General features: G+C 37.3%; 1 protein-coding gene across 3 annotated transcripts; it reads left to right on the top strand.

Annotated features, from left to right (window-relative positions):
- The first annotated feature begins 10765 nt into the window (after positions 1-10765).
- exoc1 (exocyst complex component 1) lies at positions 10766-23731 on the top strand. 3 transcript variants are annotated; one of them, XM_054602767.1, is made up of 19 exons: positions 10766-10824; positions 12738-12869; positions 12952-13082; positions 13179-13338; positions 14297-14484; positions 14578-14805; positions 15724-15856; positions 16021-16130; positions 17653-17802; positions 18494-18602; positions 19279-19323; positions 19722-19885; positions 20793-20906; positions 21053-21132; positions 21296-21524; positions 22475-22658; positions 22751-22950; positions 23075-23269; positions 23358-23731. In XM_054602767.1, exons 2-19 carry the CDS (start codon positions 12746-12748, stop codon positions 23508-23510), a joined length of 2697 nt encoding a protein of 898 aa, XP_054458742.1. In that variant the 5' UTR covers positions 10766-10824; positions 12738-12745; the 3' UTR covers positions 23511-23731. The 3 variants fall into 3 exon arrangements, with proteins under 3 accessions (XP_054458742.1, XP_054458741.1, XP_054458743.1); XM_054602766.1 differs by having other exon boundaries at positions 10787-10824; positions 12735-12869; XM_054602768.1 differs by lacking the exon at positions 19279-19323 and having other exon boundaries at positions 10787-10824; positions 12735-12869.
- The last annotated feature ends 21 nt before the right edge of the window (positions 23732-23752 follow it).

Raw genomic sequence — 23752 nt, 5'->3', positions numbered from 1 at the left:
TGTTGCAACAGAACGTGTGATTCACCGCGGACAGACACAGAGATGTACAATTACTCAAGGACACACCCACAAAAGATTAACTGGATTCATGTAGATATTCCATAGGGATTTCGTACACAGAATACTAATGCTTCACGTTTGCCTTGTGGTCCTGGTTTGACATATTTTGTTTGCTTACATGCACAAATAAATCTTCTTTAATAACTTGCTTCTTCTCCTTCATTGCCTGCCATGAAATACAAACTATCACTGTGCAAGAGAAATTAAAGCTCATCTTTTAAGGCGGATTGCTGCGGAAAAAAGAGTCTTTCATCTGAAATTTGATGTAAATGTATTTGAGGGCAGCAACAATTTGAGTGTATTGATAATTAGAGCAGTTCCAGGGAGTCATCACACTCATCCCCACCCTTGTCCTCCTCCTACACTAATCTCTCTTTCCTCTTTAATCTCCCACTTTTCCTTATTATTATGAATTAAGACTTGTCAGTGGAAGTCAGCAGGCAAGAACAGAAACAGGACGGGCGAGATGTATTTAGTAGAATCCTACATTAAACATAGTTACAGTAACTCAATGTGTTTTCTCTGGAGAAAAGCTCCCCGTTGATCCGACGTTCTGGAAAAGTCCTGAAATGTCGTGCCCTTTAAATAGTTTTCTTTTAATATGAAGGTGACTGGCATTTGCATGCGCTGGTCTAATTGGTTTGTTTGAGTGAAAACCCCAAAGGTATTGAGGGGAAGGTTATTGTCTATGATTCACACACTGTTGCACCTTGAAGCCAGATTATAGTCTTTAGTGTTCTCTGTTATTCTGAGACACGTTCAAGGACCGGCAGAAATACTAATACAAGAAATCTGAAGTTGAATTTGTCCCTATATTTATAGGAGTTACACATCAGTCTACTTGCATCTTGACAAATTATATGAATGTTAGCTAATTCTTTACATGCATTTTGAAATCTGATCTCTTTTGTATAATTTTTTTACATTTTGGGAAATACACTATTTGCTTAGCAGAGAGTTTGATTAGAAATCAATACCACTCCAATGTCAATGAAATACAAAGCTACTGCTAGCATCCGGCTATCATAGCTTAGCATAAATTAAATTAGATTATATAAAACACATTTATTTCAAACATGTAACAAATGATAAGAAAACAAAACAATAAAACATAAACACACATAAAATAGTTAATAAATATTATATGTCCAAAGGAGAAAGAAGAAGTTAACACTTATAAGGACCCGTTTCAATAACTTAAATATGAACTTAATGTTCATAACATACAATAACAAATAGTTGTTTTGCTTAAAAAATTTTGAGTTCCTAAAATTGAAATAACAACAGAACCAAAACCATCAACAACGAGCGTCTCTGTCCCTCTCAAAAGTAACTTTTCTTTCATTTATTTTCTTGAATTGATTTTAATTCGTACTTTGGAAAACGTCTTTAATTTTTCTTAATTCTGACACCACGCTGCTGGAGCTCCAGGCTGTGTTGCTGGGCCCGCTGGAGCGAAACGAGGCACGGGAGAACCAGAACCAGGACTGATCGGGGAAAAGACCCTTCTACAGTAAAATTAAGGGTTTTCTAAAGGGACTCTGGTGCTCGGAAACACTACCACTTTAGTCCACAGGGGTCACCAAAAACAACACAAAATGAAAGTTCCTTGTAGATGTTTTAATATCTTCTTCTAAAGATGTGAAAAAGGTTGCTGTGTCTGAGGGTTACAAAATCTGCCTACCAGCACTTTTGAAGCTCACTTATTAACACATGCTTTGTTTCTTTAATCTTTTCTAAAAGCCTAAATTTATCGTTCACTCCAAGCTACATGTTCAAGCTGTTTCCAGTCATTGTGCTAAGATATTTCATCCAACTTTCTACCAGAAAATGTCCCAAAGAGGTCAAACATTTGCTTTGAAGACTGGGCCGATGTGTCATAAATTAAAGCACAGAATCATCGCTTACATTGAATGTGTTTATCTGCATACTTTGACTGATGTTCATAATTGGAAGCTAGAGGAGAATGAGCAGAGAGAAGGTCACACCCTCCTACAAAGACAATTAGTTAACCGTAGAAAACACGACAAGCCTCTGAGCTTATTGTATTTCCGAATTGTCATAATCATAAAAAAAACAATTGTTGTATTAGACTCGTGGGGCAACATCCTGCAGTGAAACTTTTTATGTCTTAATTTGGTTTCCATCATGTGCCTGAAATGGAAGTTGCTCCCTTGACTAAAGACTTAATGTTCAGTGACTCTGGGCTAATTAAAATGTGGTTCAAACCCAAATAATCTCATGGCAAATGTGGCTTCATGAATCTAAATATGCTGGAAAATATTCTCTTTAGATTACCTATGTTTAGATTGGGTTGCAAACTAAACCAGACATTGATGGTTTAATATTACATGTTAATAATAAGGGATTATTATCTTTAATTATAGAACTATAGAGGATCCTTAATGTAAAGCAGATCGTTGTTATAAACCAGATGATTTTCACTTTAGAATCTGCTTTAAACTCATAATATGCTACTTACATAGGAATCTACTTTGATTTATATTACATGAGTTGTGCATGCATTTGGACATATAATATTTCACTGTAGGTATCATTATATTTCATCATTAGACCAAGTATCAAATTCTATCCCGGCACATTTATAATTTCTTGTGCAGGCAGAGCAACGCTAAATGAATGCATGCAGTAAGGCGTCGTCTTACTAACGTTATGCATAACTAATGCTGCATGCCTTTAAAATCGTCATTGTCATTATTACATAATATTGTAATAAATAATAGTAAATATTGTGTTGGTTGTAGCTTTAGAGGTGCTGCTAGGCCGGTTGTTTTGTTACACTTTCATAGATCCAGGCTAGCAGTTTCCAATGGTTTCCAGTATTTGTGCTAAGCCAAGCTAACCAGCTTGTGGTGGAAGCTTCATATTTAGTATCTTCTTGTAAAACTCTCAACCAAAGTTAAGTCTATATATATATATATTAAATATACTTTATACATATATCGTATACTCTTAATTTTGTCTGGGAATTAGACAAGAAGATAGTAAATTTGAAGCTTCCACCAGCAGCCGGTTAGCTTAGCTTAGCACAAATACTGGAAAATATATATATAGAGTATATGTTATATGAATAATATTTGTCCTGGTGTAGTATGCTCATATTGTGCATCACTTTGATGGATTACCATCTCAAGGTGTACATTATGTCACTGTTTGCTATAAAGAAATGCATCTTAAGTTTGTGTGTCAACAAGTGGTGTTTAGAAATCAGTTTCCTACCAGAGAAAAGAGGACTTTTGGTGATGTTAACAGGCCAAAGAATAAATGTAAAAGTACCCGAAGAAGATGTAAACATTCTCTGATAGAGATACATTTAAAAAATAAATGAAAATAAAGTGATGAAACTGATAAAAGCGCCATTTCCCTCATATTGTTGAGTGGAGATTGATATCACGAGCAGCAACACAAATTACGCTTTCTCTCTTTGTTATTCTCTCTCAGATCAGATTTTATTCTCAGCTAATTTCCAAGACATCATCTCATTTTTTGGGGGGTTTTGCAAACAGACATCAGCATTTCCGATTCTTTTCCATTCACAATAATCGTCTCTCTTTAGTTCACCCCCTCCCTCCCTCCCTCCCTCCATAACCCTCTCAAACAAACAAGAGGAAAGCTCACATGAACACCGTAGCCTTAAATTACATGATTATTTTTAAACAAAATGACACACATGATCGATTGTTAGCCGTCCTAACAAGCAGAGAGCTCCACACGCTGCTCGGGTAATAGCGGCTCTCACGCTCACTTCAGTTTGGAAGACCGGCGTGTTCTTCTTTGTTGTGTAATTTGGCAGCGATGATGAGCGAAGGCCTCACCTCGGGATGAGGTTACAGAAGTAATGCAGTAAGTTTGTTTGTGTTGATGCATTTTGTGCTACTGTGAAAATCAAACGTCATGAGAGTCAAGAGGAAATTCCAGAACATGTGGCAGGAGGACACTGGAGTCAATGTTCAGGTGAAGATGTTTTGGTTTTATTTCGTTTTTTTGTTTGAAGTCACAAAGGCTCAAAACTACAAAAGATATGACTCCATCATAGAGAGATGCAGGGATGATGTGTTTGTGTGTTAAACAACCAGGAAGTTAGCATCGACCTGGTTCACTTTACAAAAATCTACTGGAAATATTCCATTGAATTTTTGGATTATGTCAGAAAATAATCTCCTTGGCAAAAAAATCGTTTATTATACTTTCCTAAATTTTGCTCAGTAAAATTATTAATCACAAATGTACAACACTTTTATGATTTCTAATAAAACAGGAACTTAATATCTCAAAATATCTCAAAAATAATGACTTAGTATCTCAAGAAATAACTCAGTAACTCAAACGAATAGGAAGCTTTCTCAAAATAATGACTTCCTAACTCAAAATAATGACTAAGTATCGTAAAAAAAATGTTAGTAACTTTAAATAATGACTTAGTTCCTCAAAATAATCAGTTAGTTACTCAAAATTATGAGTAAATATCTCAAAATAATGATTTAGTTTCTCAAAGTACTGACTTAACATCTCAAAATAATACGAAGCTTTAAAAATTTATTTTGATGTACTTAAACAAAACTTTAATATCTCTTAAGCTTGTTTTACCCAGATACCTTATTTCATCTTGTATAAAATACTGACTGAAATAAGAATAACAGACACAGTGCAGTGTAAGATTAGTTACAGTAGTAAACCATAAATCTGCCTCAACATGTGAAGATTATGATCCTGTGTTCATTTTTGCCACACTGACGTTAAAACAAACATGAATCTAAAACAACAGCGGTGATGCCTTCTTAAAGGGCTTCACTAAATGCCATCCAGATAGCGACCCAAGCGTTTCTGATTCCAAACACAAATAGAAAATGCTATCAGCCTTTAATCACCCGTGTTAATGTCAAACGTAGATGACAGCGACGTAATCGCCTTCCCCCACCGCCGCCAAAAGCCCCTTTTATTTGCGAGTGACATCTGCAAATCGTCCGCCGTGGCCTCCTGACACGGCAAGTTCATGTAGGGCGGCTTAGCGGGAAAAGCGGGATTGTCCTTTAAATTTGTTTTTACGATTGATTACAGTTTCTTTTTTTCTTTTTTGCAAACACACTACAATGAAACATAAGGCACAATTATTGAACCTAAACTCTAACCACATTTTCTGCTTTGCATCCAATTTGAAATTCAAAATGTCACTTTTTTGTAAAACACTAAATGAAGTTACATTATATACAATAATTTATAAAAACCCAATTTTGTCACCGTATGGCACACACACATGTTTCATAAGATCTGATTCAGTTTGAACCAGTTACACACTGCTGTGCTCAATAAAACACTTTTAAATTTCTAAATTTCTAATGATATAAATTCTGGGTTTGAGTTTTCAGCGTCAATGTCAGAGTGAAGAACATGAATATATTGAACAAACACGAAACACCAGTATAGTTACTGCAGACTGATAAGAATATTTCTTTCTATCCACATTGTAAAATCAATAAATACATCAATGCATTTCCAAAGGTTGCATTTTGCACTTAAAATCAGAACAGAACATTTTTTAAATAGAACATAAACAAAAAAGAAACAAAAAAGAAAGCAAGAACAACATTTTTTTTATTTTGCTAACACTCGCTTTTAGCTTCTCTGTTGACTTCCATTATCAAAAGTTACTCACCTCTGTTTTTTTTGTTTTGTTAAAGTGGCCCTATTATGCTTTTCCACTTTTTCCCTCTTCTTTAGTGTGTTATATATATTCTTGTACATGTAAAAGGTCTGTAGAGTGTAAAACCTGAAGTCCACGCCTAAAAGGAGTTACCCTCCCCTCAGAAGCTCCTGAGCTCCTGAAACGGCTCCATTGAATTCTCTCCTTCACTTCCGTAACATTATGAGGTCATAATGTAACTTTATGAGGCCACAATGTAACTTTATGAGGTCAAAATGTTACGGAAGTGACGTAAAACTCCTTCCGGCTAGTTTGGCATTAACGCATGTAAACATGTTGTAACTGTAACTTGAGATAAAAATATGCCGGAAAATAACATAATAATGCCAGTTTAATACATCCGGATTGATGAGTCTAAAATTCGAGCATTTGTCCAGGTGGCACACATGTGTTGACCAATCGGTTCATCATTTTGCATTTTGAATGGCAGTGATTTGAAATAACAAACAAGTGACTTTATGTCAGATTCCTCGGTCTTATGTGGAGAACTGTCTCCAGTGTGTTACCAAAAAGACGTGCCATGTTAAATTGCAGATTGGGTTAAAAGCAAAAATGTGTTTAGAGTTTTTGGAGCTGCAGGTTTTGCTCTTTGAGTCTAATAATTGTGTGTTTATGTGTCATTTTAGTGTGTTAACAAATGTTAAAAAGTGTAAATGCAGAGGTTAAATTACATGTACATGATAATTAAAATAAAGGTAAAACTTAATCCTCACCTGCAGACTCCACCTCAACACATACTATATCTTAATGCTTTATTAGCAAACAGGTTTTCTTTAGTTATATATATATATTTGTGCTGACATCAGTGTGTTGTAGGAGAATGAACGTCAGTGCCAACTGCAGACCTTTAACATTCACAAAATACGTAGACAGTAAGTGCCAGAATAGCAGCAACCGTCGGTGAATCATGACTACAAGCACAACATGATAAAGAAAGATAATTGTAGAGCGTGTGTGTGTGTGTGTTTTGTAATGTGTGTGTATGGGATGTGTGCGGTGTTTACATGTTACACATATTGGGCTTAAAAAATGATGATGATTTTCATGGACATCATGACCCAAAGATGAATGAATGAAGGAAAAAAAAGTATTAGAATATTTACATTAAACAGGAAATACACGAGGATTTAGGCTGATGTGGTCATTAAGGGGTAAAGATTTCACATAAGTGCATCTGACAAGAAACAACCAACTCAATTAACTTTTGAAAGGAATAAAAAAACATTATTTCTTTTGCTATTTATCTAAATAAAAACACACTAAATACTGAAATACCAGCAGAAATCAAGAAAAAGGATTCTAAGGATAAGGGGAGTGATAATTAATGAAAATTACAAGGAATATTGTTTAAAAGATAACTTAATTAACTCCGAATGGAAGCAGAAAATATATGGAATGGAAAAAATAACCATGAAAAACAGAAATCAAGTTCATATCCTTGTATAAATATGGAAAAAAAACATTTCTAATGATCCTCGAGGTTTGATGTGACAACTAAGACAAATGTTTTGTGATGTGGTTTCCTTCTTTATTGCTATAATGACTTGAATTTATCGTTTATTTTCCAACTATATACCCTATGAACTCATATTTAACAGTTCTGTACTCAACCAAAGTAATTATTAGTCGACTAACATGACTTTATAGACTAATTAATTTAATCGACAGATTTTGTAACTCTGAGTTTCTTCACAAAGAATCACACAAAGGCTTATTTCAGAATGAAACAAGCATAAGAAACAATTTATTAGCTAAAGAAATCTTAGTCTAATAAGAAGAAAACAACAACAGAATAGTTGTTTAATTGACTTAAGAGTCAAAAACCTTAATATTTATGTAATCAGGTATTTTTATTTCCTCTTTTCAGTCCTTTAAATTATTACTTTTCCATCATTTTTTTTATCTTGTCTTTTTTCTGTATGCTCTATATAACTATATAATGTCTTAAAATGCAACAAAAAGTGCATTCAACATAAATAAATGTACCGCTTGTTGATTAAATTAGATTCATGATTATCATGTCATCAAAATCTTCACGTTGTGCTGAAGATCCATTTCAAAAAGTTCAATAAAAATCTATTTAAATCCATCAAAATGGACATTAAAAAAAGAAACCCATATCAGCTGGCGTTACTGTGAACTACTGTGAACTCATCCACTGTTGTGTGTTTATTTCAATATGAAAGCCATAACTTTGTCAGATAAAATTGTAGGCCACAACTCAAGATGACAAAACATAATCCATGAGCTTTAATCACGACATCTTTTCGCTACTGTAAAACAGACACTGATGTTTGGGGACATTTGTGTCGACTCGCTGCCCGTTAAAAGACACCGCAGAGACCTTCAACAGGACGACTCCTGCTTCATGCTTTTACTGAATGTTAATCATCCAAAGAGGATATTGCTGTATGTGCTGAGTTCAGGAGCTCATACGTCACAGGCAGCAATAAACCTGTGAATGTGACTGTTGATGACAGTGAACGCCTCATTCACCAGCTGGGAAATCAAGAGCTGTCTCTGCAGAACAACTCCAACGAGCTGACAGCAAGAACCTCGAGGCGGAGTTGTCGTCTGCAGATCACTCTTGACTTTTTCTTTTCCTCGACTCACTGTGTTGACATTCAGTCTCCAAAGCCTCTGTGGGCTTTTACCACAGCTGGTTAATCACTTTTATTGTTACAGGAAAACATGAACACACTAATAAAAAAGAACACAAGACACAAGGAAAGAGACATACAGGAGTTAAAACTATCATATGGATTAACAATGCCACCTGGTGTCCTAGTAAGATAATTTATATTTACAACATGGCATTTTTTTAGGCATAATCTAATGTTAAAGGCTAAAAAATCAAATCCAATCAACTCCAAAACTCTTAAACACAATAGATGAAACAGTCTAATTGCATTTATGTCGTCCTTACTTGTTGCGTTGCCCATTTGCCTCCAAAATCAATTCCTCCAGAAGCCAAAGTCCAATAATTATTAATTAAAGAGGTAAATAAATACTAACAAAACAAATTACTTAGTTGTTCAAATTATAAAATGTTGTTTAAAAGGTTTATCTGTAACCTTATTCAAAGATACATGTGGTTATTATTCTATTTTAAAGGTGTTAAATATCATTATGTACCTGGCACCTGCACAATATATACAAATATATATAATATGTAATAAAGACATTGTTTTTATAGAGACTACATGTTGCTCACAACTCAGATAAAGGTAACTGACTTATGTCCATCTACTGTATTATAGTGCATTTTTTATTCTGTTTTTGTCAATTTCTTGGATGGAAGACTATTAATTATTTCATATTATTTATTTAATCTTTATTTAGCCAGAATAATTCCATTGTGCTTTTTAAACAAAGGGTTTAATAAAACACAGATAACAGACATTAAGTGAGCACAAAATCTAGCCTAAAACTAGATTTTTTAGGATTTAAAAATCATTTATTTTATGTAAATAATGACAATATATACACTTTTTATATGTTTGTATAAAATTACAGAGTTAAGGTATTGAACACACATAAAAGAACATATAAGATCTCACATAGAATACATAATATAATAAAACATATTATTTTACACATTTATATAATAATAATAAAATGAGTTTCTTTAATGTTTCCTTTTAATTGGTTTTAGTATTTTATCTTATATTCGTTTACTATTTTATGTTTACCTATTTTACTTGATTTTATTTATTTTGTTCGTTTATTTGATTGTCACTTGTTATTTCATTTTGTTTCTTAGTTTAGTTTTATCCTAACGATTGTTCTTACGGTTTCTTCAATTGCACTGTTTTGCTGCCTTGTCTGTCGAAGCACTTTTCAAACCTTGTTTTTAAAAGTTGCTATATAAATAAAGTTATTATATTATTATTATTATTATTATTATTATTATTTGAACTTTAGGGAAATAGAACATTTAATAAATTCAGAATATACTTTATCCATAAGAGACACATATTTTACATATCAGGGACTTTTACCATAAGTACAACCCTCTGTTGTTATAATCATGATACCCTGTGTACGTGAGAACAGCACTAATAAACGTGCTATTACCACAGTTTATGGTTATTACTGCCTCTTTGGGTGGATCAGGGTGGTTGTTCAAATTCTAAAATGTAGATTAAAAAGTTTATCTGTAACCCTATTCAATGATAAATGTGGTTATTATTCTATTTTAAAGGTGTTAAATATCATTATGTACCTGGCACCTGCACAATATATACTAATATATATATATATATATATATATATATATATATATATATATATATGTGTGTGTGTGTGTGTGTGTGTGTGTGTGTGTGTGTGTGTGTGTGTGTGTGTACTAATAACATTGTTTTTATACAGACTACATGTTGCTCACAACTCAGATAAAGGCAACTGACTTCTGTCCATCTACTGTATTATAGTGCATTTTTAATTCTGGTATTTGTCAATTTCTTAATTATTTAATATTATTTATTTAATCTTTATTTAGCCAGAATAATTCCATTGTGATTTTTAAACAAAGGGTTTAATAAAACACAGATAACAGACATTAAGTGAGCACAAAATCTAGCCTAAAACTAGATTTTTTTAGGACTTAAAAATAATTTATTTTATGTAAATAATGACAATACATACACTTTTTATATGTTTGTGTTAAATTGTATAAAAATAAATTATTAGAGTTAAGGTACTTGAAGAAACTGGATGCAGCAACATTGTACTGCCTGTGTTTTTTAAAATTAAAAATAGAATACATAATATATTAAAACATATTATTTTACACATTTATATATAATAATAATAATAATAATAATAATAATAATAATATGATAATGATAATAATAAATAATAATAATAATAATAATAATAATAATAATAATAATAATAATAATAATAATAATAATAATAATAATAAAGTGAGTTCTTCAGCCTCTCTGGGTGGATGATGACGTAGACGCTGTCACATGACATCTGAACCCGGAAGTGAGAGGGCGGAGCTTCTCAGAGGTCTGGTGGGCTGAGGAAACAAGGTAGACAATACTTATGAATATATAACGTTACATCTGTCTATTTAAACACAGATAGAGTTCATTTATATTAGAAAATGAAAGTATATGTCGACCACGTGGTCACAACATTAGCCTGTTCTGCCTAATGGATGCTAACAGTAGCTAGCTCTGTCAAGCTAACAGGAGTGTTAGCTAGACCCAGCCCGAAATGACAACAACATGATGTGTATTTAATGTTTGAATGGCTTTGTTTACCTGGTAGTAGTGTTGACTTCAGCTCCACATTCAGCTGTACAGATTAAAGTATTATTTCAGGTATTGACACTGTTTAAAACCATCTTTCATGGGTGTGAAACTGCAGAAAATGGAGATTTCAGTGTGTTTTTTTCACAATTAGACCTCATTGGACCAGGTCTCCTGCAAAAACTACTCTACCTAGACTAGTGGAATCTGGACTATACTATCACAGAGGAGCTGAAGATTCTTTAAACATGGTTTTATATTTGTGAAAGCTCTATTCTATTAGTTAAAATGCTTAAAAGGGAGATTTCACATCTAGACCACATTGTACCAGGTCCAGTTCATAAACCACTATACCTGGACTGGTCCAATCTGGACTATATTATTCCAGAGAAGCCAGAATCTCTTTAAAAAGTCACCTTCAAATTTGTGAAACCTTTTTTTTCTATTTGTGTAAATGCTAAAAAGGGTGTTAACCAGCTTTTTTTTTTTTTTTTTTTTTTTTTTTTTTTTTTTTTTTTTTTTTTTTTTATACATCTAAACCTCATTGGACCAGGTCTCCTGCAAAAACTACTCTACCTAGACTAGTGGAATCTGGACTATATTATCACAGACAGGCTACATTTTCTTAAAACATGGTTTTGAATTTGTGAAAACTTTATTCCAGTCTTGATGGCTAGAATAAAGGGAGATTTCACTGCTTTTCACATCTAGACCACATTGAACCAGCTGCAGATCAAAAAACACTTTACTTAGCCTTCACATATCGGGACAAGATTATCTCAGAGAAGCCAGAATCTCTTAAAAACTCACTTTCAAATTTGTGAAAGTTTGACTACTTGGGAAAATGCTAAAAGGGAGATTTCAATGTTTTTTTTCACATCTAGACCACATTTAACACTATACCTAGACTGTTCAAATCTGGACTTGATTACCCCAAAGAAGCCCAATATTCTTTAAAACACTGCATTCTTATGTTACAGTCATTTATGTGGAAGTTTTTACATCTAGACCACAATGGATCAGGTCCAGATAATAAAAAACACTAGACCTAAATGGTAAATGTTTGATCCCTGAGAAGTCAGAGACTCAGTTTAAGATTTGTGAAATATATATTAACTCAAGTCTATTTATGAAAATGCGAAACATTTGAGATTGCTCTCGCCAAATCTGGACCTTGTCCTCTGTAGTCCAGATTTGACAAATCTTAAATTTTCTATTTTAACAAATAGAATTAAGTTTTCACTCATCTGAATCCTTGTTAAATAGAATCTCTGGCCCCTCTGAGATGATCTAGTTCAGATTTAACCAGTCTAGGTATGGTTGTTTTCTATCTGGACCTGGTCCAATGTGGTCTAGATGTGAAAAAACGAAGAAATCAAAAATAAATTCAGGTTTCACAAATCTTAAAGGGAGTTTCAGACAGCGTTAAGGCTTTAAAAGTCTAACCGGCTTTCACAACAGTAGGAGATGCAAAAAACTGAGGATCAGTCACTCAGCAATGGAAGGTAAACCTTTCCCATAACTGCCGAATCGGAATCTAACATCAGCGTCGTCCTGATACTGGGGAAGGAAATGATATCGAGGCTAAACGTCGTGTAAATCAAACCTAAAGGCGAGTGTTTGTGCATGCATGATGGATGTGTGTCCCTTGCTTTCACACTCATAAATACCTGCTACGTTCCATACGGCAGCATCCACCATGACGGCCATCAAGCATGCTCTCCAGAGGGACATCTTCACACCCAACGACGAGCGTCTCCTCGGCATCGTGAACGTCTGCAAGGCGGGAAAGAAAAAGAAAAACTGCTTCCTGTGTGCGACGGGTAAGAGAGAAACAGTTGTGAATAACTACTTATGATCAAAAAGGAAATATTTCTGACATATTGTGTTGTTTTGTTCTTCCAGTTACCACAGAGAGGCCTATCCAGGTTAAAGTGGTGAAGGTGAAGAAATCTGACAAAGGGGACTTTTACAAACGTCAGCAGACATGGGAGCTCCGAGATCTGACAGAAGTAGATGCCAAAGATGCGAGCAAGGTCGGAGGAATTATGTGTCTCTTGTTTGTTTTTTCTCCCCCCACCCATGAACTCATTCACAGCTCACGCGCTCTTCTTTTGACTCTCATTGTTTAGGAGAACCCAGAATTCGACCTTCACTTCGAGAAGGTGTACCGCTGGGTGGCCAGCAGCGCCGCGGAAAAAAACTCCTTCATCTCCTGCATCTGGAAGCAGAACCAGCGCTACCTGAGGAAGAAGGTGGAGTTTGTGAATGTCAGTTCTCAGCTGCTGGAAGGTGTGGAAACGCTCCGTCATTACTGAACCCCCCCCCCCCTTTTGTGAGCGCATGATTATGATTATGATCTCCCTCTTAAACCTCTTAAAGTGTGTGTTGTGTTGCTGATGTTCGAGGTATTCTAATGAAGCCCGGGAGTGAGAATCTCTGCTGGATTTTTGGTTTAATTTATTTATTTATTAATAGCACGTTTTTAAAAAGTATTCAACCTCTTCTTTGTATCTCGGTTTGTGGTATGGCTTTCTGTGTTAAAATCTTTATTCTCGCTTTTCTCTCTTAAACTTTCTCTGGCCAGAACTTCCTAAAGCGGAAGGTTGGTAGGACTTCACTTCCCCCCCTTCCTCACTCCTCTCCATTGTTTTCTACCTCATGACCTCAACCCCCCCACATTCTCATTTAGAGACTCTCACCTCCTTAAAGCTCCTTCTGTGTGAATTATCTGACACTAAATACGGACATGCATTTTTCACATTTTTTCAATAATCATAACACACATTAAGGTCATGTTTGTACCTCACTTTTAGCTTCTTTTTGTTTTTTACGTGTCATTCCACCTTCATTCATATGATTATTCACTATTGTGCATTAATGTATCTAATTTGACCAAAACTTGTCGCTTATATTGTTTCCAATTGTTCCAGAACAGAGTTAAGTGCAGATGTTTTTTACGTTTTTTTTACTTAAATTTGAAGAAAACTGTTTTTTTTTTGTCTGCAAGAACAAACATAAGAATTTCATTAGGCTGATAAATGAAGCAGAAAATGAGTAGCTGCTTTTAAAAGAGTTACATTTATTAAAAAAATTTTTTTTTATTCCCAGTCACCGAATTTTGTCTATAGTTGTTCTTAGAAGAGGTGTGTAAACCCCTGATGTTGTTGGAAGCTACTAGAATGTGTCTTGGACTTGGCTCCTGTCTTCAGCGTGCATTTCCATCTCTTTATTTTTTTTGTTTGATTAGAGTCCGTGCCGAGTGGCGAGAGTCAGAGCGTTGCCGGCGGCGACGAGGACGCCCTGGACGACTACCAGGAGCTGAGCACCCGCGAGGAGCAGGACATTGAGGGCATGATGGAGATGTGCGAGTACGCCGTCTCCAACGCCGAGGCTTTCGCGGAGCAGCTCTCCAGGGAGCTGCAGGTCCTCGATGGGGTGGGTGAAGCGACGGATGAAGTAAAAAAAACAGAATTAACTCTTTCGAACAGACAGGATAACATACTCATTTCATTGTTACCCACTTCAAAGGCCAATATCCAGTCCATCATGGCGTCGGAGAAGCAGGTCAACATCCTGATGCAGCTGCTGGACGAGGCGCTGGGCGAGGTGGACACCATCGAGGGGAAGCTGAGCAGCTACGAGGAGATGCTGCAGAGCGTCAAGGAGCAGATGGACCAGATCTCACAGAGCAACCGCCTCATCCAGATCAGCAACACCAACAACGTCAAACTGCTGGACGAGATCCAGTTCCTAGTGGTGAGGAGAACATTTGGGTTCTTTGATCGCTGATTAAGGGAATATGTGGATGTTTTGAAGTGTGTCTGTGTGAGGTTCTTCTCCATTGTCAGGGTTTTACTACAGTAGATGGAGTTTGTAGAAACAGACAGGAGAAGCAGCACGGGAGAAAAGCAATGTTTTGCTGTGGACGTATTTTAGAAACCTAAAATAATCAATATCAGTGTACGCTATATATATATTTCTTTAAGCCATTTTCGACAGGAACAGAAGCCGTTTTATATACTCTCTTTAAAGCCACTAGACTCCTTTGACAAAAACAGTCATTTTACCTGACAGAACCCAGGAGTTAATGGTCCACCTCTTCCTCAATTGGTTAGTTTGTTTGTGTTATTGTGTGACTTTGGTGAATCCGAAAGAAACCCTTTAAAATACCAAAGTGCCACATTAACACAAACAAACTATGTGATCGAGGCAGCGATATACCAGGAGCTCCTGTGTACTGGGAGGTAAATTTACTGTTTTTGCCAATGAAGTCTGGTGGCTTTGAAGAGAGCATAGATGAATACAACGGCTTCAGTTTCACGTCAGAAACAACAAGAAAAGTGGTAAAAATATTCTAAACATAGTGTACACTTAAACTTTTTGAAATTTTTAGGTGTATAAAATACGTCCACAGCAGTACATTGATTTGCTCCCATGCTGGTACTCTTGTCTGTGACACCAAACTCCATCTACTGTAGTAAAATACACTGTAGTACCTCAGATAACTACAATTCAAAACATCACAACTATCCCTATAAACTACAGTAAAAAAAATCAAATAATTATGATGTGCAAACTCTTATTTGCTAGATGTGAAGCCTTAATAATATACTATATTACTTGCTGGATTGTTAGACCTTGCTTGCTGACTGCGTTGTGTCTTTCCTTGTGTAGAACTACATGGACCTGTCAAAGGGACACATCAGAGCCCTGCAGGAGGGAGACCTGACCTCCCCTAAAGGCATCGAGGCCTGCATCAACGCCTCCGAAGCTCTTTCACAGTGCATGAACGTGGCCCTGAGACCTGGTTAGTTTACACAATATTTTCTCAATGTCGGTGAGCAGCTCTCAGAAGTTACTGTCATCGTCGTGGATACAAGCTGATTTAAACAGTTTATTTGAACGCGTTATGCTCACAAAGGCTGGTACATTTTCGTGAAATCATTAAGTGAAGTCTTTTTCCTTCCTGAGGCCATGAGAAGCTGACGGCTGTGACGCAGCAGCAGCTCCTGTTCGCCGAGCTGAGGGACACCTTCGCCCGCCGCCTCACCAATCACCTCAACAACGTGTTTGTTCACCAGGTAACAGGAACGCCATTCTTACAAGGGATGTAACATGTTTTGAAAGCACTTAGTGAAGCATTACTCCACTTTCTAAGTTGCAGCATAGCATTGCAACATAGAAATATCCTTTAAGTCTGTCTTTTTACTGATTTACTGTCGCTGTGGAGGATTAAATATCTGAGTATGAGTATGAGGATGTCCACATTTCAACTCTGCTACATTTCAGAGGGAAATATTTTTATTTTTCCTCCACAACATTTATGTAGTTAATAGTTAAGTAGATAAAGTAGTTCAAAATTGCTCCATCTTGACCAGCTACAACAGTAAAATTCTGTATAAGCACATGTTTGCATCAGTATTAATATAGATAGTTATGTCATATATAATTATATATAGGTTACAAGGGACTTAAGGTACATTTCGTAATAAATCTTGCATTGAGTTTTTCGATCAAACAGCCTGTTGTAAACCGTTTAGGTTAGTGTTTTGGTTTAAATGATTAATTTAGTTACTCAAGAGCGAATTCACAAAAGAATCACGTGGCTTTCAAGGCCGTTAAACCTGCACAGATAAGACAAAAAGAAACCGTGTAATCCTTGAATCACCTGTGTCTTTAAGTTGCAGCAGAAATGTGGTGCAAGTCGTGACATTTTTTTTGGTCCAATAAAGCAGAGGGAGCATGTTTTTCTTTTAAGCAGATTTCAGAGTAAGGGCTTTTGTCGTCCTCACAACTTGTCATTGTGAATCTGCTGCACCAGGGATTCTCTCTCCTGTTCTCTCTCTTTCTCTCCCACCCTCACGGACTTCCTGTCTAGCTGTGCCGATCTTCCTTTCCTTGTGTCGTTTCCTTCCTGGTTGTGTCCCCTTCCTATTTCTTGACTCTCCGTGTTGCTCACTTTGAATCATCCCACTCTGATCTCTCTCTGTCTCTGTGTCAGTTCAACCACTTCAGTCACTTCAAAATGACCATCCCTCAGTTCTATAGGTCCTCCTGTCTGTCGCTTCCAGTGAGTACCCTCACAGCAACCACCCCCCCACTCGCCCCGCCCATCTCTGCTAGTGTTTGACCTCTCACACCTCACTCCAACTGACATGAGACCTCTGGCCTTCCATCTGCCTATTTATTTATTGCATGGGATCTGTTTTCTAACTACTTAACATGTCTCATTTGATGTGAAAGCTGAAGGGGCTCCGCTCATCCTCCTCCTCCTCCATCAACAGTCTGCGCTCACAGCTGAAGTTTTTGGGTGCTAACTCATGTCATAAAATCCTGTGCCTGTCTGCTCTGCGTGCATGACGATGAGGGAGAACGTCAGCACGGCAGAAAGAGTTTGAAGAAGTGTTGTTTACCTTTAAAAAAAATAGTTTTTTGTGTCAATTCGAAGCAACATCTTCAGATGTTTGTGATAAATAACTATTCCTTGTGTGTTGAGTGTGTTTGTGGATACACAGAAGGATGGAATGGTACACTAATATTAGGTTTTAATCTATACTTTCATTGAATGTATTGCTTATTGTGTGCCGTCGCTCTGTCGTCCAGGGCCACGACCAGAGCTCCACCCTGTCGCAGCACACGGCCGAGCTGAGCCTGCCCAAACACAGCCCCCTCCACAGGGACCTGCTGCGCTACGCCAAGCTCATGGAGTGGCTGAAGAACACCCACCGGGAGAAGTACGAGGGCCTGTCGAGGGTCAGTGCTGTAATGTGACAATAAAGTTAAAGCAATGGTAGAAATACATCTACATGACGGCGTGTTAGGGTTATGGTAGGTTTAAAAAAATGGAGGGGTGTTGTAATATTCAGAGTAAAAATTGAGAATCTCTGAGATTAAATTGGTAAATTAACGGGAAAAACAGGAATATTCTCTCAGATTTAAACATTTTAAATTTTCCAGATAAAATTAGATATTTCTGAGATTAAAGTCACAAATTTTCTAGGAAAGAAATCTCTAGTTTTTCATCACGTTTTGATCAGAATTTCTGATTTTATTTCTTACAAAAACGTCTAAAATAAAAACGTAATAATATCTGAGAATATTTGAGTTTATTCTCAAGTTTTTTCTTGCAAATTTACATTTCAAATCTCAGGGAATTACATCATTAATGTTTATTAATGATATTACTCCCAACTACGTTATTATTAGAATTTCTTTTACCTACAATAACCCCAATACATCGTAGAACATTGTTATATGAGAGGGTTGCTGCCCCTCTCAAATCTGTCCGTTAAGGTTGTAATCCCTTGATTGGGGACATCCTTGGTTACCGTGGTAACAGAAACACTAACAATAAAAACTACTCTATAGAGAAGTAAATACATTTTTCCTTTAAAGCTGAGTACTCTAATTGTGATGTTTTACTCATCTCCTTTTTTTTTTTCAGACCTATGTTGACTATATGAGCAGATTATACGAGCGAGAAATCAAAGACTTCTTTGAGGTCGCCAAGATAAAGATGGCGGGTACATCCAAGGAGGCCAAGGGGAAGTTCGGTAAGAGTTCGGTGATTCACAGGAACGTTGGAGCGACGACGTGAAGCATGTTTGTCTTTTTATGTGTGTGTTTTAGGATTTTCAAGTAACAACTGTTTTTGTCTCCTTCTCCCTTTTTTCAGTACCATATAGTTTACTCAACCGCAATGAGATTTTCCCTTGCATTTCCAGATTATTTTATCCAGATTTTCATTGTACTATGACATAATAATAAGGAAACAAGGCCTCAATCTTTTACGGTCTTTTCTGCATCACACCTGTTACCAAAAGCATATTTTCCCAACTAATGTGTGCTTCTAAGATGCTTAAGTCCTTCCTCTTGTTTTACCTTTTTGACGACATTCATAAAAGGATCTTTCATGTTCTGAATTTTCTACTCTTTTGAATATTTAAAAAAAAGAGGACTCTTGGTTGAGCTTTGTTTTTGTTTTGCAGAAGTATAGGAAACTCTGCTTCCTGCATTCTGTATCAGCTTCTCCTGCTGAAAACAAACAAACATAAAAAGATTGTTTTCCAAAAAGGTTTTGTCCCAGCGCAGTGCACATCAGCATATGTGTAACTCTGTATGTCTAACATCCAGCCTCACCCCTCACCCCTCTCCCCCTCCCGATGCTGCATGTTTTGAGCCCTAACCTGTCTCTGTCTCTGATACCCGCCTCTTTCTAACTGGCTGCAGCCACGCTTCCGCGGAAAGAGAGTGCACTCAAACAGGAAACGGAGAGTAAGTACGACCTTTGAAAAGAGCTATTCCACTGTCAATTAATGCCGCCGCTTCTTACCCACTCTGCCTCACATAGCCGCACTAAAAGGAAAACCTTTGCTCAGCGCCCTTTGCTACCCCGACACATACCACTTTAAGCGCTGCCAAACCATTACCTCTGCGTGACCCTGGTTGGTTTGTGCTAAATCCTCACAACGCAGCTGAACACATCATCACACATCCTGATTCTATGAGAAACGCCTATTAAAATAGAGCTAACCTTTGACATTCATGTTAATTTTGGATCATTTGACTGCGTAATTTTTGAATAATCTTGTCATAATTGACTTTTCTAAACGCCTGGAGGGCTGTCTCTCACTCTGACTAAACACGTGACATATCTGTGGTGCTGTGTTAAGGCCTCCATGGCAGCTCCGGGAAGCTGACAGGCTCCACCTCGAGCCTGAACAAGCTGACGGTGCAGGGCTCCAACAGCCGGCGTTCACAGTCTTCCTCGCTGCTCGACATGGGCAACATGTCCGCCTCCGACCTGGACGTGGCTGACAGGACCAAGTTTGACAAGGTGACAGTTTTACAAAATGTACAAATATACAATATATTGTATAATATATAATATAATATATATGTATACATAAAATATACAAAAAACAGCAGATATACAAAATACAATACAGGAATAAGTTTAGTTTATGTGTTTGTTGTGTTATAAATGGGCTACAACTGAATATTGTTGTGCATCCCTGTGTTGCATAATGACCATAAATGATCCTTGAACCCTTTGAATACACAGAGTTTTTTATATATAGTATATCAGTATAAAAGTCCTTCACCTCTATGGAAACGGAACAATTATGGCATGAAGTTGGGAAAACTCAAAAATGTCTCTTGTGCATTATATCATAGTTATAACGCCATAAATCATAAAAGAAACAACTTAAGTTGAACTTCTTCAATCATTTATTATACAACAAAAATTGTGAAACAATAAAATCTACATATCCAACATTTTTCCAAGTGTCCACAAAAAAATGTAGGCTCCACGTGCTATTCATATTTAACTATTTACATTTTTACAACCTCTCCTCTCTGCTTTGTGCAAATTGGAATTTAACAGAGTTGACAACAAGTGACTGTTGGTCACATGACAAAAACAAAGCCTCTATGTGGAGTGAACTTTGAAATGAGACATGTAGAAGTGTTTTTTATGAAATATCACAATTTTAAGCTTTGATTTGGTTGCTTTTTCTGATAGTCTATGTCACACATGATGTTTTCAAGGACAGTCAGAAAGTTGAAAATCCAAGAATAATGTCTGATTTTACAGCTTCTCGCTGTTATAAATTATGTATTTTTGGCGATTGTTTAAAGAAAACATGGTTTTGGAGTTCAGAAAGTATAATGTGGAATGGAATTAAAACTACGTGTACATGTGCTGCTCTGTATTTAAAGAGGTTGTTTCTCTTTTGCAGATATTCGAGCAGGTCCTCAGTGAGCTGGAGCCTCTCTGTCTGGCCGAACAAGACTTCATCAGCAAGTTCTTCAAGCTGCAGCAGCACCCGACGGTTACACCCCCCCTCGCTCAGGTACATCTTAATCCTTCACTTTACTTTTAGCAGCTGTACTCGTGTGGTGTCATCTGAACTTTTGTCTCATCTGAGAGCTTGATATAATACAGAAGTAGCGTCATGTGTTTGTTTGGATTCATGTTTTCTGTTTCTTGTCTTGACAGCCTGAGACAGAGGAGTCAGATGGAGGCACGCTGTCGAGAATTCCTCCCCAGGCTGAACACAGACAGTCTTTGTCATCAGAGTGAGTAGTTTCATATCATTGAATAACAATTCTGCTGCAAAAACAACACGTCTTTACTGCCAAAAACAATATTTATATCGTCAACAAAATAATCCCTTCTCTTTGTTTCACCTGTGTCTTTTTTTTTTTTTTTTTTAATGTTAATTTCTTTTCGTGACTCAAGGAAAGACCTCGTGCGGCTGATGATGAATAAGATCTTTCAGAGCATCGAGACGGAGCTCAACAGTCTCATCGCTCTGGGCGACAAGATCGACAGCTTCAACTCTCTGTACATGCTGGTGAAGATGAGTCACCATGTGTGGACGGCCGAGAACGTCGACCCGGCCTCGTACCTCAGCACCACTCTGGGGAACGTGCTGGTCACTGTCAAGAGGAACTTTGACAAATGCATTGTGAGTAGAGTCCAAAACTTCTGGTCTTGACAAAGTATGGTTAAAGGGACGGTTCACCCCAAAATTTAAAACGTATATTACAGTTTCCTGTAGGATTATTTTTCCGGCTAGATTGTTTTTGGGTTCAGTTGCAGAGTGTAGAAGATATCGACTGTAGACAAGTCTGCCTTCTCCACAGACCTAGTGGTTTGTGGACTGCCGTTTTGAGGCCTCAAATTTGGCATTTTGGACGGCAGCCATCTTGGATATTTGCAACCAGTGAACGGAAGTAACCATATTTGGACTGAGGAGGAGTGACATAGAGATTACGTAATTTCTGGTTGAGACCTGTCAATCAGAAGGTAGCTCCGCCCTAAAGCATCCCCTGCTTTATGGTCTGTTTGACTCTAAATGGAGCATCATTTACTAAATGAACATCATGCTGTATTGAAGAAGACTTGAAACTAGAGATTGAGACCATAAACTCATGTTTACAATGTTTACTGAGGGAATAAATCAAGAGAGAAGTAGAGTCATTTTCTCATAGACTTCTATACAACCAGAGAAGCTAACCGATACTGCTAGCTCACCTGGCACCGCTGAGCTAGCTAACGTTATAGCTCCTCCTCTTTTATGTTTACAATTCCCGCCGTCACAAGCACAAGACTCTCGTCCGTGAGTAGATGCACGCTTCTTTATGTGTGCATCTACGTCTTTGAGTGTATTTTTGTGGCGCTTTTGCACCACAAGCCGAGTGACATCTAGTTCCATTATAGCCAAGAGAAGGCAGATATCTCTACAATCGATATCTACAACACTCTACAACTCACACCAAAACAATCTAGATTAATAAACAGCACTACAGGTAAGAGGAAGAATATGTATTTTGGATTTTGGTGGTGAACTGTCCCTTTTAAGGTCTTCCACATATCATGCTATGAATTTAATACGACGTGTCTTTTTCCTCACAGTCGGCTCAGATCAGACAGATGGAGGAAGTGAAGATTTCCAAGAAAAGCAAAGTCAGTATCCTCCTCTTTGTTACCAAGTTCGAGGAGTTTGCCGAGCTGGCCGAGACAATCTTCCGTAATGCCGAGCGCCGAGGGGACCTGGACAAAGCTTACGTCAAACTCATCAGGGCTGTATTCATGAATGGTGAGAACGCTATGTGGTCAAACCTTGCTGTAGACGATGTGATGCCCTGCAAAAACAAACTCCTGAATATTGTTTGTCCTTTTCTTTTTCAGTGGAGAAGGTCGCCAATGAAAGCCAGAAGACGCCGCGGGACGTTGTGATGATGGAGAACTTCCACCACATCTTTTCCACGCTGTCACGTCTGAAGATCTCCTGCCTGGAAGCAGAGCGGCGAGAGGCCAAGCACAAATACACGGACCATCTGCAGTTCTACGTGATCAACTCTCTGGGTCAGCCGCTAGAAAAACTCAATGTAAGTTGGAGTTATCACAAAGTTTCTTCATGTTCCTGGACATGAGTAGTGATACACAGGATGTGAGCATTTACAGAGAGGTTGTGTTCAGTGCTTCATAGCTGTTAAACTCTCCTTCCTGCAGCATTTCTTTGAAGGAGTCGAGGCCCGTGTGGCTCAGGGCGTTCGGGAGGAGGAGGTGAGCTACCAGCTGGCCTTCAACAAACAAGAGCTGCGTAAGGTTATCAAAGAGTATCCGGGCAAGGAGGTGAAAAAGGGACTCGACAACCTTTACAAGAAGGTGGACAAACATCTGTGCGAAGAAGAGAGTCTGCTACAGGTGAGAAATAAATAAATTAAAAGTGTTATGGGATGAAACTGCTGGTTGCGATTTCCCTGACTCTGAACTCGCTGATTTGCTCCACCAGGTGGTGTGGCACTCCATGCAGGACGAGTTCATCCGTCAGTACAAGCACTTTGAGGACCTGATCGGCAGATGCTACCCTGGATCCGGCATCACCATGGAGTTCACCATCCAGGACATGTTGGAGTACTTCTCCAGCATTGCCCAGTCCCATTAGTCCGGCTCCTATGCACTTTTCAAGAGGGATTCACTTCTGCCCTCACTTTGGCTGATGATTCACTAGCTACTCGCTAACTATTCTGTACTGTTTTTATTTTGTTTTTTTGGGACAATTAACATTTCCTCAGTGTGTGTCGGTGTGTTTTAATGAAAGGGATTTGTACACTGGACAGTGGTGCAGATATGTCTGCATATTTATCTCTATTTTATCCCCTTTGTAAAGTGTATTATTATATTATA

Source organism: Anoplopoma fimbria, chromosome 8 (assembly GCF_027596085.1).
Source record: "Anoplopoma fimbria isolate UVic2021 breed Golden Eagle Sablefish chromosome 8, Afim_UVic_2022, whole genome shotgun sequence".
In the NCBI taxonomy this organism is placed as follows: domain Eukaryota; kingdom Metazoa; phylum Chordata; class Actinopteri; order Perciformes; family Anoplopomatidae; genus Anoplopoma; species Anoplopoma fimbria.
The sequence above is the reverse complement of the archived record's forward strand: the minus strand, read 5'-3'. Positions and strand labels throughout refer to the sequence as shown.

Excerpts from the sequence above, each read along its gene's own strand:
- exoc1 (XM_054602767.1), top strand. The coding sequence starts at position 12,746 with ATGACGGCCATCAAGCATGCTCTCCAGAGGGACATCTTCACACCCAAC. Across the intron at positions 12,870-12,951 it reads CTGCTTCCTGTGTGCGACGG|TTACCACAGAGAGGCCTATC; the intron begins GTAAGAGAGAAA and ends TTGTTCTTCCAG. Across the intron at positions 23,270-23,357 it reads AAGAAGAGAGTCTGCTACAG|GTGGTGTGGCACTCCATGCA; the intron begins GTGAGAAATAAA and ends TTGCTCCACCAG.